This window comes from Engystomops pustulosus, chromosome 11 (genome assembly GCF_040894005.1).
Source record: "Engystomops pustulosus chromosome 11, aEngPut4.maternal, whole genome shotgun sequence".
In the NCBI taxonomy this organism is placed as follows: Eukaryota; Metazoa; Chordata; class Amphibia; order Anura; family Leptodactylidae; genus Engystomops; species Engystomops pustulosus.
This window is the reverse complement of record NC_092421.1, coordinates 72982913-72998596: the sequence shown is the minus strand read 5'-3', so window position 1 is coordinate 72998596 and position 15684 is coordinate 72982913. Positions and strand designations below refer to the sequence as shown.

The 15684-nt window shown below is 44.1% G+C and overlaps 1 protein-coding gene across 1 annotated transcript in view; it reads right to left on the bottom strand.

Annotated features, from left to right (window-relative positions):
* The window catches only part of LOC140105538 (alpha-2-macroglobulin-like), a 64214-nt gene that overhangs the window by 25689 nt on the left and 22841 nt on the right, over positions 1–15684 (bottom strand). The window contains exons 13-22 of the mRNA XM_072129494.1: positions 9412–9484; positions 8521–8666; positions 7948–8103; positions 7030–7161; positions 6363–6471; positions 5257–5335; positions 4877–5102; positions 3100–3220; positions 2271–2392; positions 1522–1573 (exon numbers count right to left, since the gene is read on the bottom strand). Of these exons, the coding sequence (XP_071985595.1) occupies positions 1522–1573; positions 2271–2392; positions 3100–3220; positions 4877–5102; positions 5257–5335; positions 6363–6471; positions 7030–7161; positions 7948–8103; positions 8521–8666; positions 9412–9484 (1216 nt within the window). The remainder of the gene's footprint in view (positions 1–1521; positions 1574–2270; positions 2393–3099; positions 3221–4876; positions 5103–5256; positions 5336–6362; positions 6472–7029; positions 7162–7947; positions 8104–8520; positions 8667–9411; positions 9485–15684) is intronic.

Below are 15684 nucleotides of genomic sequence, written 5' to 3'. Positions count from 1 at the left end.
TCAGGGTTGTTTTGCTGTGGTGAGCGTTGCCCTAGTGCTGTATTTAATCCTGCCACATGGGTATCTCAGGGCGGATTATACTGACTGGTCTGGCTGTGAACCAGCTCTGGGAACTTTGCCTATCACCCTGCCTTGCCTGGACCCTGTATCCTGCCAAGCCTACCATTCCTGGACCCCTGTATCGAGCAAAGCCTGCCATGCCTGAACCCCTTTATCCAGCCAAGCCTAATATGCCTGGACCCCTGTATAATCCTGCCTTGCTTGGACTCCCATGTCCAGCCAAACCTGGACCCCTGTATCCACTCAAGCCTGCCTTGCTTCTACTCCCGTATTCTGCCAAGCATATCTTGCATGGACTCCTGTATCCTGCCAAGCGTACCATGCCTGGACCTCTGTAACCAGTCCAGCCTCCCTTGCTTGGACTCTCGTATCCTGCCAAGCCTGCCATGCCTAGACCCCTGTATCCAGCCAAGCCTACCAAGCCTTGACCCCTGTATCCAGCTAAGCCTACCAAGCCTTGACCCCTGTATCCAACTAAGCCTTGACCCCTGTATCCAGCCAAGCCTACCAAGCCTTGACCCCTGTATCCAGCTAAGCCTTGACCCCTGTATCCAGCCAAGCCTACCAAGCCTTGACCCCTGTATCCAGCTAAGCCTGGACCCCTATATCCTACCAAGCTTGCCTTGCTTGGATCACTGTATCCAGTCAAACCTGACTTATTCTTTGTGTTTCTTGTTACTGTAATAAATGTTTTAACTTAAAAAACATTACAAGGGGTTTATTGTGTTATCCCTTTTAGAATCTGGACCCTAGAATGTCCGAATTGATCACTTTTAGCAATCTGGCAAACTACTGCACAGGAAGTGTAGAGTTATATGATGAGCGTTCAAATGTATGATATGACTGGCCTCATTGGGAAACCCAACTACAGAGCAAATCTCTATTATGTCCTTGAGAGTGCAAAATGTAAAACCATTATACCACCCATATATATTGTCCCAGTATAGGCAGAAGACAACACATATTGGGTTGGAAATCCAATAGCTGAATCCATTGGATTTGTATTTCTGCATTGAGTTGCCAGTTTAAAATACCATGGGCCAGATTTATCAAAAATAGGCAACTACACTATGTGCATTTTGCCTCATGAATGTGCAGGGTTCAGCAGATTATTGAATACTGGTGCACGGTCCTGGTGCCCCTTGCACTGTGCAGGAAATGTGCACCAACTTTTTTTTGAGCGTGCCACCAAATTCTGTCGAGTCTAACTAAGCAGTAACTGCCCCTTTAGGTGCACATTTTTCTGTCTTGTCGGACACTGAGCACTGACACAAAACTGGTGCAAACACTTCTTAAATTTATGCGCAAGCTCCAAAGCTTCAGTGCAAAGTCAGACACAAAACGGGCACCATAGATATGGCCCCATGTACAGATTTAATGTAGATGTAAGTAAATGTAAGTTCAGAATTTTTATTGTATATTCTTGATGATTCATATTTGTCTCTTCTCCCTTTTTGTTACCTGATGGGAAAATAAGGAATGTCTCGGTCTTTTCATCTTCATATCCTTTTGGCTGAAAGGAAACAAGAATATTGTATTTGCTGGTCATAAAATTTCAACTGTGTAAATTCTTAACCTAGAATGTTTGTTGTGCACCAAAAATATATATTAAAGCAAACAAAGGGGTAATCATAGGTTTGTGCAACCCATCCTTCCGCAAGGCCTGTAATATCTGAAGTTGAGGTGGGAGATGCTGACCCTGAAGATGGCTCCACTGGATATGATGCCTTGACACCAGGAGCACTTGGAGCTTGAGCCCAAGTGCTCTTTAGTCCTGGGGTTTAGTTTAAGCACCTTTTTCAAATGTTAGTTGTAACTTGTAAAATTAATATTTCGGGTGTTTTTTGGGTACTCCTTAAGGAAAGGGGTAGCATCTAATCAACAGCTAACGACTAGAGATGAGCGGGATTACTTTTAAAATTCAGATCCAGGGTTAAGGGTTAGGGTGCGTCCAGCGCGACCAGACCATATTGTAGGATTGGTGGCCGTGCCATGGCAATAATTGGCCAGGGGCTTATCACTACCAACAACTAAACTATGACTGACTTTCTTGAAACATTATGGTAGGAACTATTTCCCCAAAATGAACATGTCTAGTAGTTATTTCCAAATTTGCAAGCTTATAAATACTGAGCATTCAGTTCCTCTTAAAAGATGTAGAAGATATGTACATCGCACTATAGAAATTGTATGTCATTTATATATCTCACCTTGACCACAACAGTTTTCTCCACAGAGTCCTTTCTGTGCTCCTTGTCTACCAGAAGAACATTTTCCGTGCACTCTCCAGCCAATTCTATTGATCCACTGACGACGTGAATCTTAAGTGTCTCTGAAATAAAAAAAAGTCAGAAAGTTATTAAGATTCTTAAGATTCCAACTAAATGAAACATTTGACCTTGTAGGAAAAGTGTTTTGTGTTATTAGATGCTCAATAAGGATCTGAATGAGTGGATCTGTTAAGGCTCTGGGGAACCGAACACGCACCCCTATAAAATCTGCTATTGGTGCTGGCAATGTTACGGTTTGGGACACAATTTTCAACTTGTGTCCACTCACAACCAATGTTGAGACCTTTTTACATGGCCCCACCATGTCGTGCCCAGACTTAGAGGGAGAGCATGGGACTGATAAACAAGGCTGAATTTTATGAGAACCTAAAACTGCAACCAAATAATTCCTCCTGACCTCACAGCTTTTCCCATGGTTTGATTTTTTGGGGAATAAGAATTTCTGTGCATTCAAGGTACTAACGTTCTTGAGAAAGACAAGGTTATGATTTGGGGCACTAACCCCATAGACCCTATAGGAGGGCAAGTGTTTTGTTAATATGTGAAGGGAGAACTGACAGAAGATCTTTCATTTACATTCCAGTGTTGACACTAACGATGTAAAAATAACGATCACAATCTTTTTATAGCACAATTAGTGCAGCCAATTGACCATTAAGACTATCGTAAGTGACAAAAATGTAATGTCCAATCACTGAATACTGTTATCCAATAATCAAATATTTAAAATAATGAAAATTTGCAGTACTTGGATTTAGGGCAGAAACATCCCAGGAGAAAGTGTGAGAATGTCCCTCACAGACGCATCTGGCCTGCTCCTCATCCTTATCCGTTATGAGATTATCTGAATCTGATATCGATATGACAATCTGTTGTGATAAAAGGAAATACATTTCAGAACATCCATGTGTAATTCACGCACAAGGCTAAGAACATACATGTATTATTCATGTGCAAAGGTAAACTTTTGTGTTCAATAAACTTTATTGAAATTGGTCAATAACAAACTTGAGAGTAATTACAAAATTAAGTAAGGGTAAACTTTTTAGTTATCTGACCATATATTCTTTATCAAACAATCTTCATACCTAACAGTTGACCAATTTTTGATGCAAAACCATTTACCAAAGAATGTAGAATGTTTTATGCTAAAGGTTGTCGCTGAAATCTGTTGTGTTTAGTCCTCCATTCCAAATACAACGATACAGAACTTTTTGGGAAAATCCCATCTGCATTTAATCGGACAGAGCTTATAATGGAGAATGTTTGCCTTTAGAGTTGATTGAAATGTTTGACCCACTTAGCAGCAAGGCTAGGCCCTTATGGCCACTTATTACTGCTAATTTATAGGTTGCACTTGAAAGATCTATGTCTTTTTCAAACTTATATAATGGCTCAGGCACAACAAGCCGCCTACCTGGGCAAGTGTCAGGGTCCCAAGGGTGCTCTACGGGCCCACCCCGGAGCCGAAATTTTTTTTCAACCCCCACATTAATTGTACTAGTGTCACACTAAGACACTGGTACAAATGATGACCTACCATGCCTTTCATCGCTCCCCTGAAGCAGCGCTCTGAAGCCGGCACACATGATTCTTCAGTGCTGCCGTGTACAGCGAGCGCATGCTGAAGAAAGAAGACGACTGCTGGAGCTGCTTCAGGGGATTAAGGAAAGGTGAGTTTTTTCCCAGAGTGGTGGGGGGGGCAGTGTGGTTTATGGGGGGACAGTGTGGCTACGTTGGAGGGAGGAAGTGTGGCTTATGGGAGGACAGTATGGCTTATAGGGGAACAGTGTTGCTTATGAGGGGACAGTGTGGCTATGGGGTGGACAGTGTGACTGCGTGGGATGGACAATGTGGCTTATGGGAGCACAGTATGGCTTATGGGGGGACAGAGTTGCTTATGACAGGACAGTGTGGCTTATGAGGACAGTGTGGTGACAGTGTGGGGTATGTGAGGGACAATGTGGCTTATGGGGGGACAATGTGGCTTATGGGGGGCAGTGTGGCTACTGGCGGGAGGTACTGTGTGGCTACTGGGTGGAGGGACAGTGTAGCTACTGGAGGGAGGCAGTGTGGCACCATGATGGGAGTTTTCTGAAAAGGGGCCCACTAAGGCTCTGTCACCCAGGGGCCTACTTAAACCTGGAGCCGGCCCTGCTTATTTACTATGATAGTTGTAAAAATTGTTACAAACTTGCTCCAGTTGGAGAGTAGCACAGAAAATAAACATAGACATATTCCACAACAGACTTATAGATATGCAAAATGAATCTAACATTTTGCACAATTTGGTAGATTTGATGCACATGATGGCACTGTAAGCTATAGTAAAAAAAAAAAAAAACCTCTCGTGATAATCCTGACCTATTCATGAACTATATTTTTTACTTCGGGTGGACAGAAATACACCATTTCTCCAGCAGCTCCATAAAAGGCATAATTGGCAAATTTAAAGTCCCTTACTGACTATGGTGCACATTGGAAGTCAATAAGTGGTTAAACATTCACAAAATCTGTTTTCTTACCAGAATACATTTCTCCACGTAGCTGAAGACCACGGCTTGTACTTTAAATTGCTCTCCTTGTACTACAGAGTAAGGGACAATCAGGTCAACAAAGTAAGGTTGGAATGTGGTGAGCTCAACGTTACTGACGCTGCCAAAACCGGTCTTCCCCAAGCAGAAGGCGTCCGTCACCCACTTAGTGATTGTGTGGGGGGTGGTGCGGTTTATTACAGTGTGCCCGTCTGAGCTGTAAGATAAACAAGGAACACAACGAAATATGAGTGTGAATTAGGTTTGGAATTAAGTCAAAGTGGATCAGTAAAAATCTGTGCAATCTCTCTCATATATCATTCATATATTCAAAGATTTATCATTCATGTATAGAAATGGAGGTTACTTACCCAACAGGAACTAAGTCGTACAGCCACCTGTCTGGGAAGTAACTTCTTGTATAATCTTTCCGGGTCTTTTTTTCAGTGGCTAGAAATGGTAAGTATTTGTTAAAAAGAAACATGGCCATAAGCACTAATTAGAATAGTCACAAAACAAATGGTGCTTCATCAGGCTGATGCTAGTAGAGCAATGCGAAAAATAAATGAAAGGGGTTTTTCACACGAAAGAAAATTCTCAATCCCCTAATGATGTTGCCACAATAAAGATCATTTTAACCCCTTACTTACAATGTTACTCAGTGTTATTGCTGTTTTAGCTCTTATCACACCCTAGGCTGCTCAGTGCAAAATCCCAGGGTGTGGGCGGGGCCTCTCTAAGCAGACACATTATTATCCATCTAGTTCTGTGGTTACATTATCAGGGGACAGGTGTATATGCACCTTCATCTGGATTCTGACATTGTACTAACACACATAGAAGGAGAAATGACACAGATCAGAGATGAGATGCATGAGATTACACATAGTCTGATAGATACAGGCTGACACTTTTACACTTTTAGCTCTGTTACATCTCACAGATATGTGCCTGCCTCCCCCTTCCCCTGGATCACTTATCTCCTTGTAGCTTGTAGTTTGCAGCCTCTCTCTCTGCTCACCATGTGCTGACAGAAAGTGATCAGTGAGAGTCTCTGAACTCCGCAGGCTCATAGCAGAGAGTGACAGAAATCTCATCTGCATGATGTCACACAGAAATCCAAGAAGGCGGCCACCTGACCCTAAGTCAGAAGTTACAGGGTCGTGTCTAGGGGCAACCAAAATTGTGTACAGCAGGACTGATAGAGACAGGTTGGACTTGTGAAATCTATCTGTGAAATGCTGCATTTTTGTTAATAACAGTGAATTAGAGAATGTGTTATTTTGTTCTCCTGAGTACATATAACAAACTTGTCTTTGTGGGAGGAATATCCCTTTAACTAATATTTGTTTTCCTTTGGTTGGTGTGATACTCGGCTGTATCAAACTCTTGGATCAGTTTGGAATACTCTTTAACCATAAAGAAATTTTCCAAAATTGTATTTTACACATGACGTAATCTAAGATCCTAAAAGTACCTTCAGCTTTAGTTTTCTTTTTGATGTAGGAGCGACCGGAAATGTGCGGTTTGACACATTTCACTGGTGGCTTTATCTCAGTGTTGGTGATTATCTGCAGATTGTTCATCTGGGAAGAAAAATTGCAGATTTGTAAACTTTATATTAGTCGTTTTCTACTCTCAATAGTCACTGATTTCCTTCTATTCTTACTATTTTTCGAATTTGTAGACAGTGGTGTAAATGGAAATACATATTATACTGGATACAAAATCTAATTGAAGACATGGTAATCAAATACTAAAATGATTTTACACTAGTATTTTCAAAAAAATGTACAGTATAGTACTTGTTAACTTTTGTAAATGGACAAAAAATGATTGAGAATATGCTCAAAAAGCTGAAGCCTTGAATTAAAATCAGGGAGTAAGAGCTCTCCTTACAGTTACTTTGCCAATTAAGGCCACCTTGCAGGCGTGCAGAGACTTATAGCCATTGATTCTCCACAAAAGGATTATGGGTAATATGGGCAACCAATAGATTCTAAAGGTTAGACATTGCCTGAATAAAGTTCTATTAAAAAAATGCAAGCTGGGCAGTTTAATCCTCTAAAAAATAAGATATTTTTTGAATATATTTGATCTTACAATAAGCTACGTTAAATTTTACTTTTTTCAATTATTCTTACCCGAAACAGTTTATAGACATCAGGTATGTGATCCACTTCTACTAAGGTATCATCTGGGCAGTCATGTACAACAGGTTCTGTTGATTGATATGTGTGTGTTGCTTTACGAATAGTATATCTCAGTAGATTAGTCTGCAAGAAAAACCAAATATGTAAAATATTCATCCAAACTTTACTGTAAAGTGAACATATTTTAAATAGGCCATCATACTTTGGTCTTTTTGTTGTATTTGTCCCCAATTATCTGTGTCCTGGTATTCTAAAGTTCTAGCAAATTACATGTCACATAGCTAATAGCTAGTGAAAATTGTCAAAAATGTTTCTCATTTTGATTTATGAGGCATTTAATTTTAAGATATTCCTAAGGTCATATCTCTGTGCAAGAGTTTACGGCTTTAAGAAGAACTATCCACTTCTGCAAATTGGGGCAGTTGTCAAAACCACAACTCCTTAAGCACTTCTCCGCAGTTACTGTGAATTATTACAGGCAGGAAATTTGTGGCTTGTTTCGTCTGGTTGGAGATAGGAGAGGTAAGTGCTGGTAGCTCCTCCCATCTTCAAAGAAGCTGGTTGGCCGCGATGCAGTAAGGGCAGGAATAGGACCTGCTCTATAATTTGTCCGCTTGACTATGCACAATAGAAGTCAATGGTGTTCGTGTTCGCTAGCCGTATTTGTGCATCTAGCTCATGGCCACCGATTATACTCATGTACATAAGGCCTTACACTGATGTCAAGCCTCACCTCAAAGGATATGGTTAAACTACAACGTTCAGACAGACTTTTTATACAGATTTCTACGAGCCATATCGTAACTGACTAAGTTCAACTCCTGGTATTGCAGATAAAGTATTGACCTCCGGATGGGTAAAAAATAAATTTCATGGAATAAAAAACCTTAGATATGTTTTAAAACTCACTGCATCTAAAAGTAAGGACATGTCATCGTGAGGTCTTTCAATCAAGTATCCTTTATCTACTGATCGCACAGAGCACAAGGATCCGGCTTCTGCCGTAACTTCCAGGTTTACATCTTCTCCAGGTCGGACTTGTTCTGCAGAAAAGCTAAGTTTCACCTGTTCACATAAATAATGGAGATGTTAGAAAAACTACCATATATACTCGAGTATAAGCCGACCCAAGTATAAGCCGAGGCCCCTAATTTTACCACAAAAACCTGGTAAAACCTATATTTTTTTTACTCGAGTATAAGCAGAGTTTGGGTTTTCAGCACATTTTTTGTGCTGAAAAACTAGGCTTATACTCGAGTATATATATGTTAATTTAAGATATACTGTAAAGCACCTCCCTGTTGAATGGGAAGGGATCAGATCTTTTTACAGAATCGCTCCTGATTCCGAGCAGTAAAGGGGAGATCGTGCTAAACCACTTTGTTCCTTCCATTGAGAAGGAATGGATCCTTTCAACTCCGAGGGTCCATTATAATGATATATCTTAATGTTATGCCATCAACTACAAGAGAAACTTGTTACCTTGTTCTGTACACATGGTGCGACATTGTAATCTGTAGCACTTGCAAGGATTTCTCCATTGGGTAAAACAGTGAAAACCAAAAAGTTGAATTCAGGGACGCAATCTGGATCAACATGGAAATTTATCTGGAAAGAACCATGAAGATCTAAAAAAGAAGAAAAGATATTTAAACTGGTAAATCAATTAATTTATAAGATGCATGTATCATGCTTTCACAGCGAATGTTCAGAAGTTGCCTAAATTATCATAATACAGCCCTGTAGCAAATGGGTGTGCTGCTGTCAAGTAATCTAACGATATAGGATACCTTATAGAACACACAGTAAGATTCAAGTGAATCTATTAGCTAAACTAATCTACAGTAATTAAACATATTTTTGAAAACTGCTATTGGACCGCTTGTCTGTGCTGCAGACTCCTCAGCTCTCAGCCCCCACCTTTGTCCTGTACAGCTCCTCCTCTCCTGCTCCTTCACAGAGCTGTACATGACAAAGGTGGGGGCCATGATCTCAGCAACATGTTGATTTTTGAAATGCATCCAAACCAATGCCCAACCCGTGGGTCTACACAGAGGATTCTGTCAGGGTGCAAGGTAAGTTATAACACACAATTATATTGTAATGCAAATGCTTAGAGAAAGCAGAAAGGCAGATGTGCCATGCAGGTGTGATAGGCTTCTGTAACCCATCTTTAGTGAAAATTAGGTCCCTGATGACAGGTTCCCTTTAAAGAGCTTTTTCTATTACCAGGATATAATATAGTATATATAATTCTGAGAATGTATTCTGAGAATGTGACATGAATGTAATAAAATTAAGTCAGTTGCCATTATCTGTAATCAAAATATCATCAAAAAAGTTTTTCAGTAGGAAGGTGACCATTGTACTTACCTGGGGTATCTGCTTTGTCTTTAATGTCTATTTCATGTGACTTGTAAGTGAAGATTCCACTTTTGGTTAAAATCTGCAAACATTGGAAAATCATTATAAGTTGTTATTAGCACTGCTTTATTTCTGTATGGAAACCTTAAGTGGACCTGTCTCCTACCGGTCCGCACACATTTATATTAATATCCCCAATATATGTATATACTATTCATTTACTCGACATACCCCAGAGGTCTCACCTTGAAGTGGTTGACCTATAATTAGTATGTATCCTATGCATAGGTTATACGGTGACTGGAAACTCACTTGGGGTCCTTTATCTTGATTCATAAGGGGCATTTTTGTAATTAAATTCTGTTGGATATACCTTTTTACATGGGGAATCTTTCAGCGGTACTCAATGTTGGACTGGGGTTCTTTGAACCCACCAGACAAAATTGTTCTGGGACACACACTTCATCATCCCCTAGGAAATAGACTTTACTAATCTCGGGCACCTATAGAAGGTTAGAGACTGGGCCCAGTGGAGGATCTTGTGGTACTCTGGTGGGCCAGTCCAACATCGGTGGTACCATTTAGAGATATTTGTAGCTTTTTGCTCCACTTAATTCCCTTCAGACAATCATGTAGGCAGCTTCGGAGCCTTTGGCTTCCAAGAATGTATTGAATAATGTTGGAAGGGATTGAGGCAGTAATAGAAGAACACTCATGCCCAATTAGAGTCACTTTTCCAGTTATTAAAAATTGATAGATGATATAATTTGACTGCCCTATAATAAGTCAAGTGCAGGGACTATGACCTCAACAAATTATTTTGAATCACTCTAGAGACCGATGCATCGAATGGGGCAAATCTATCACCACGTTGTCTGGTTTCTTGTACTGCTTTTTCGGGTGTCCCAATTGAGACCAAATAGTCCATAAAGCAATACAAGAAACCAGACTATGTGGTGACTTTTTAAAGATCACTATGGCTTACAATGGGTCTATCAGATCAGGCTGGCGCCAGCACTTGGAATACCTGGGCAAGTTCCAGGGCCCAGTGCTGCTGGGGGCCCACATAAGGCTGTACATAAGGAATTCATGGGGGTGAGGGGGGCTGTATTTAATAAATCTATATGATGTGAGGGGGCTTATATAAAATAACCATGAGGGGGCTGTTTGGGATGATAATCTAGGGAATATTTTCTCGTGTTGTACCAGTAGTACAACCAAAATAGGTGAGCAACATTTCACTGAAAGCAAAGAGAATATATTGTCTTGCCTAATCTGGATTTACAGATGTGGCGCCCGTATCGCGCTTCTTTCCTCTCTCTCCTCCTTTTAGGAAATATTTTAGGGATCAGGAGACTGTTTTAGTTTCTGAATTTTTAATGTCGCCATGTGAGTTCACTGCCTAAGGGGCATACTGAGGCGCTGTTGCCCAGTGGCCTACTGTAACCTGGAGCCGACCCTGTATCAGATTTATTGTCCTATGACAGTGATGGCGAACCTTTTATAGACAGAGTGCCCAAACTACAACCAAAACCCACTTATTTGTCGCAAAGTGCCAACATGGCAATTAAAGTGGTAAATAGAGATGAGCGAACACTAAAATGCTCGGGCACTCGTTATTCGAGACGAACTTTTCCCGATGCTCGAGTGCTCGTCTCGAATAACGAACCCCATTGAAGTCAATGGGAGACTCGAGCATTTTTCAAGGGGACCAAGGCTCTGCACAGGGAAGCTTGGCCAAACACCTGGGAACCTCAGAAAAGGATGGAAACACCACGGAAATGGACAGGAAACAGCAGGGGCAGCATGCATGGATGCCTCTGAGGCTGCATAATCGCAACATTATGCCAAAATTATGGGCAACAGCATGGCCATGACAGAGTGACAGAATGAAGCTAGATAGCATCTAAAACATCCAATAATTGACCCTGACACTATAGGGGACGGCATGCAGAGGCAGCGGCAGCAGGCTAGAGAGTGTCATGGCGACATACCCTAAATGGACTCAGGCTTCAAACCAATGGGTGGCAGAGAGGAACCAAAGGAGGTGAGCAAGAAGCGCTCAAATAATATCGGTACATGATAAAAGTTTGCCAGTATATTTTGTGGATTACACAGCAGGGTGGCGACAAAGTTAACATGGAAGCCATGAAAACAACCCAAAATTCTGCCTGACACAGCTCGTTTGATAAGGGGACCATGTATGGAGGCAGTGAACTAGTAGTAGATTAAAGGTGCTGCAGTTAAAACTATGTTAGTTGGATCTTGGCATGGAGCTGGCGCTCCGCTGCCAGGCGAGCTTTCGCCAATCCAAGCCTCTGTCTATAGGCTACTCCCCAAACAGCACTTCTAAGAACCTTTTGTATAAGATCAAGTGTAGTAGCGTTCTTATAAGTTTAGGATATGGCGGGTGAGGGGAATGTAAACAGATGCGCAAGAAGCGCTGAAATAATATTGGTAAATGATAAAAGTTTGCCAGTATATTTTGTGGATTACACAGCAGGGTGGCGACAAAGTTAACAACTTTGATGTGGAATCCATGAAAACAACCCAAATTTCTGCCTGACACACCTCGTTTGATAAGGGGAGGATGTATGGAGGCAGCTATATGGACGACTTTTGGAGGTAGCAATGGAGACAACGTGTGGAGGCTGCTATGGAGACAATTTAATTTGGATAGTGCCTGTATGTGGCAGTCCCAAAAAGTTTTCAAACCAGAGGAGCAGGTAGGTGTCCCTCCAGAAAAATGGAATAGATTGAGTGCCTGTATGTGGCAGTCCCAAAAATGTTTCAAACCAGAGGAGCAGGTAGGTGGCCCTCCAGTAAAATGGAATAGATTGAGTGCCTGTATGTGGCAGTCCCAAAAAGTTTTCAAACCAGAGGAGCAGGTAGGTGTCCCTCCAGAAAAATGGAATAGATTGAGTGCCTGTATGTGGCAGTCCCAAAATTGTTTCAAACCAGAGGAGCAGGTAGGTGGCCCTCCAGTAAAATGGAATAGATTGAGTGCCTGTATGTGGCAGTCCCAAAAAGTTTTCAAACCAGAGGAGCAGGTAGGTGTCCCTCCAGAAAAATGGAATAGATTGAGTGCCTGTATGTGGCAGTCCCAAAAATTTTTCAAACCAGAGGAGCAGGTAGGTGGCCCTCCAGTAAAATGGAATAGATTGAGTGCCTGTATGTGGCAGTCCCAAAAATTTTTCAAACCAGAGGACCGGGTAGGTGGCCCTCCAGAAAAATGGAATAGATTGAGTGCCTGTATGTGGCACTCACAAAAATTGTTTCAAACAGAGGACCGGGTAGGTGGCCCTCCAGAAAAATTAAATGCATAAAGTACTATAGCAAGAGCCAGTGGGCCCTGTCAAAAAATAGCCAGTTTCCTCTGCTTTACTGTACAAAGAGGAGGAGAAGGAGGAAAATGAGGAGGAGGAGGAGTGGATAAATTATTCAGGTTGAGCTTCCTTCACCTGGTGGAGATTGGAAATTCTGAGAAATCCAGCCTTTATTCATTTTAATAAGCGTCAGCCTGTCAGCGCTGTCAGTCGACAGGCGTGTACGCTTATCTGTGATGATGCCACCAGCTGCACTGAAAACCCGCTCGGACAAGACGCTACCGGCAGGGCAGGCAAGAACCTCCAAGGCGTACAGCGCCAGTTCGTGCCACATGTCCAGCTTTGAAACCCAGTAGTTGTAGGGAGCTGTGTGATCATTTAGGACGATGGTATGGTCAGCTACGTACTCCCTCACCATCTTTCTGTAAAGATCAGCCCTACTCTGCCGAGACTGGGGACAGGTGACAGTGTCTTGCTGGGGTGACATAAAGCTGGCAAAAGCCTTGTAAAGCGTACCCTTGCCAGTGCTGGACAAGCTGCCTGCTCGCCTACTCTCCCTCGCTACTTGTCCCGCAGAACTACGCACTCTGCCGCTAGCGCTGTCAGAAGGGAAATACGGTTTCAGCTTGTGCACCAGGGCCTGCTGGTATTCATGCATTCTCACACTCCTTTCCTCTGCAGGGATGAGAGTGGAAAGATTTTGCTTGTACCGTGGGTCCAGGAGAGTGAACACCCAGTAATCGGTGCTGGAATAAATTCTTTGAACGCGAGGGTCACGGGATAGGCAGCCTAGCATGAAATCTGCCATATGCGCCAGAGTACCAACGCGTAAGAATTCACTCCCCTCACTGGCCTGACTGTCCATTTCCTCCTCCTCCAACTCCTCCAACTCCTCTTCTTCTGCCCATACACGCTGAACAGTGAAGAACTCAACAATGGTCCCCTCTTGTGTCTCGCCAACATTCTCCTCCTCTTCCTCCTCATCCTCCTCCACCTCCACCTCCTCCGATATGCGCTGAGAAACAGACCTGAGGGTGCTTTGGCTATCAACAAGGGAATCTTCTTCCCCCGTCTCTTGTGACGAGCGCAAAGCTTCCGACTTCATGCTGATCAGAGAGTTTTTCAACAGGCCAAGCAGCGGGATGGTGAGGCTGATGATGGCGGCATCGCCACTGACCATCTGTGTTGACTCCTCAAAGTTACTCAGCACCTGACAGATATCAGACATCCACGTCCACTCCTCATTGTAGACTTGAGGAAGCTGACTGACCTGACTACCACTTCTGGTGGAAGTTGACATCTGGCAGTCTACAATCGCTCTGCGCTGCTGGTAAACTCTGGATAACATGGTCAGTGTTGAATTCCACCTCGTGGGCACGTCGCACAACAGTCGGTGAGCGGGCAGTTGGAGGCGGCGCTGCGCTGCCCTGAGAGTGGCAGCATCTGGGCTGGACTTCCTGAAATGCGCACAGATGCGGCGCACCTTCGTGAGCAAATCAGACAGATTGGGGTATGTCTTGAGGAAACGCTGAACTATCAGATTTAACACATGGGCCAGGCATGGCACATGTGTCAGTCTGCCGAGTTGCAGAGCCGCCACCAGGTTACGGCCGTTGTCACACACAACCATGCCTGGCTTCAGGTTCAGCGGTGCCAGCCACAGATCAGTCTGCGCCGTGATGCCCTGTAATAGCTCTTGGGCGGTGTGCCTTTTGTCGCCTAGGCTCAGCAGTTTGAGCACCGCCTGCTGTCGCTTAGCGACGGCACTGCTGCTGTGCCTAGAGCTACCGACTGATGGCGCCGTGCCCACGGATGGTAGTTCGGAGGAGGAGGAGGGGTGGGAGGAGGAGGAGGCATAGTAGGCCTGAAACACCTGGACCGAGGTAGGCCCCGCAATCCTCGGCGTCGGCAGTATATGACCAGCCCCAGGGTCAGACTCGGTCCCAGCCTCCACCAAGTTAACCCAATGTGCCGTCAGCGATATATAGTGGCCCTGCCCGGCAGCACTCGTCCACGTGTCCGTGGTCAGGTGGACCTTGTCAGAAACGGCGTTGGTCAGGGCACGGGGCTCGGTATTCGGTCCCCAGCCGCCACTACTTTTCCCGATGTGCCGTCCCAGCCCTGCACCAGCATGTGTCAGACAACATCACCCGTGCCCTGACCAACGCCGTTTCTGACAAGGTCCACCTGACCACGGACACGTGGACGAGTGCTGCCGGGCAGGGCCACTATATATCGCTGACGGCACATTGGGTTAACTCAATGTGCCGTCAGCGATATATAGTGGCCCTGCCCGGCAGCACTCGTCCACGTGTCCGTGGTCAGGTGGACCTTGTCAGAAACGGCGTTGGTCAGGGCACGGGTGATGTTGTCTGACACATGCTGGTGCAGGGCTGGGACGGCACATCGGGAAAAGTAGTGGCGGCTGGGGACCGAATACCGAGGGGCGGCCGCCGCCATGAGGTTGCGAAAGGCCTCGGTCTCTACTAGCCTATAGGGCAGCATCTCCAGGCTAAGCAATCTGGAGATGTGCACATTAAGGGCTTGGGCGTGCGGGTGGGTTGCACTATATTTGCGTTTCCGCTCCAGCGTCTGGGGTATGGAGAGCTGAACGCTGGTGGATGCTGTGGAGGATCGTGGAGGCGACGATGGCGTTTTTGTGGCAGGGTCCTGGGCAGGGGGCTGACTATCAGCTGACACAGGGGAAGGAGCAGTGGTGTGCACGGCCGGAGGTGAACGGGCTTGTTGCCACTGAGTGGGGTGTTTAGCATTCATATGCCTGCGCATACTGGTGGTAGTTAAGCTAGTAGTGGTGGAACCCCTGCTGAGCCTGGTTTGGCAAATGTTGCACACCACAGTCCGTCGGTCATCCGGTGTTTCCTTAAAGAACCTCCAGACTTCTGAAGATCTAGCCCTCGCCGCAAGAGCCCTCACCACGGGAGCTTCATTAGTTGAC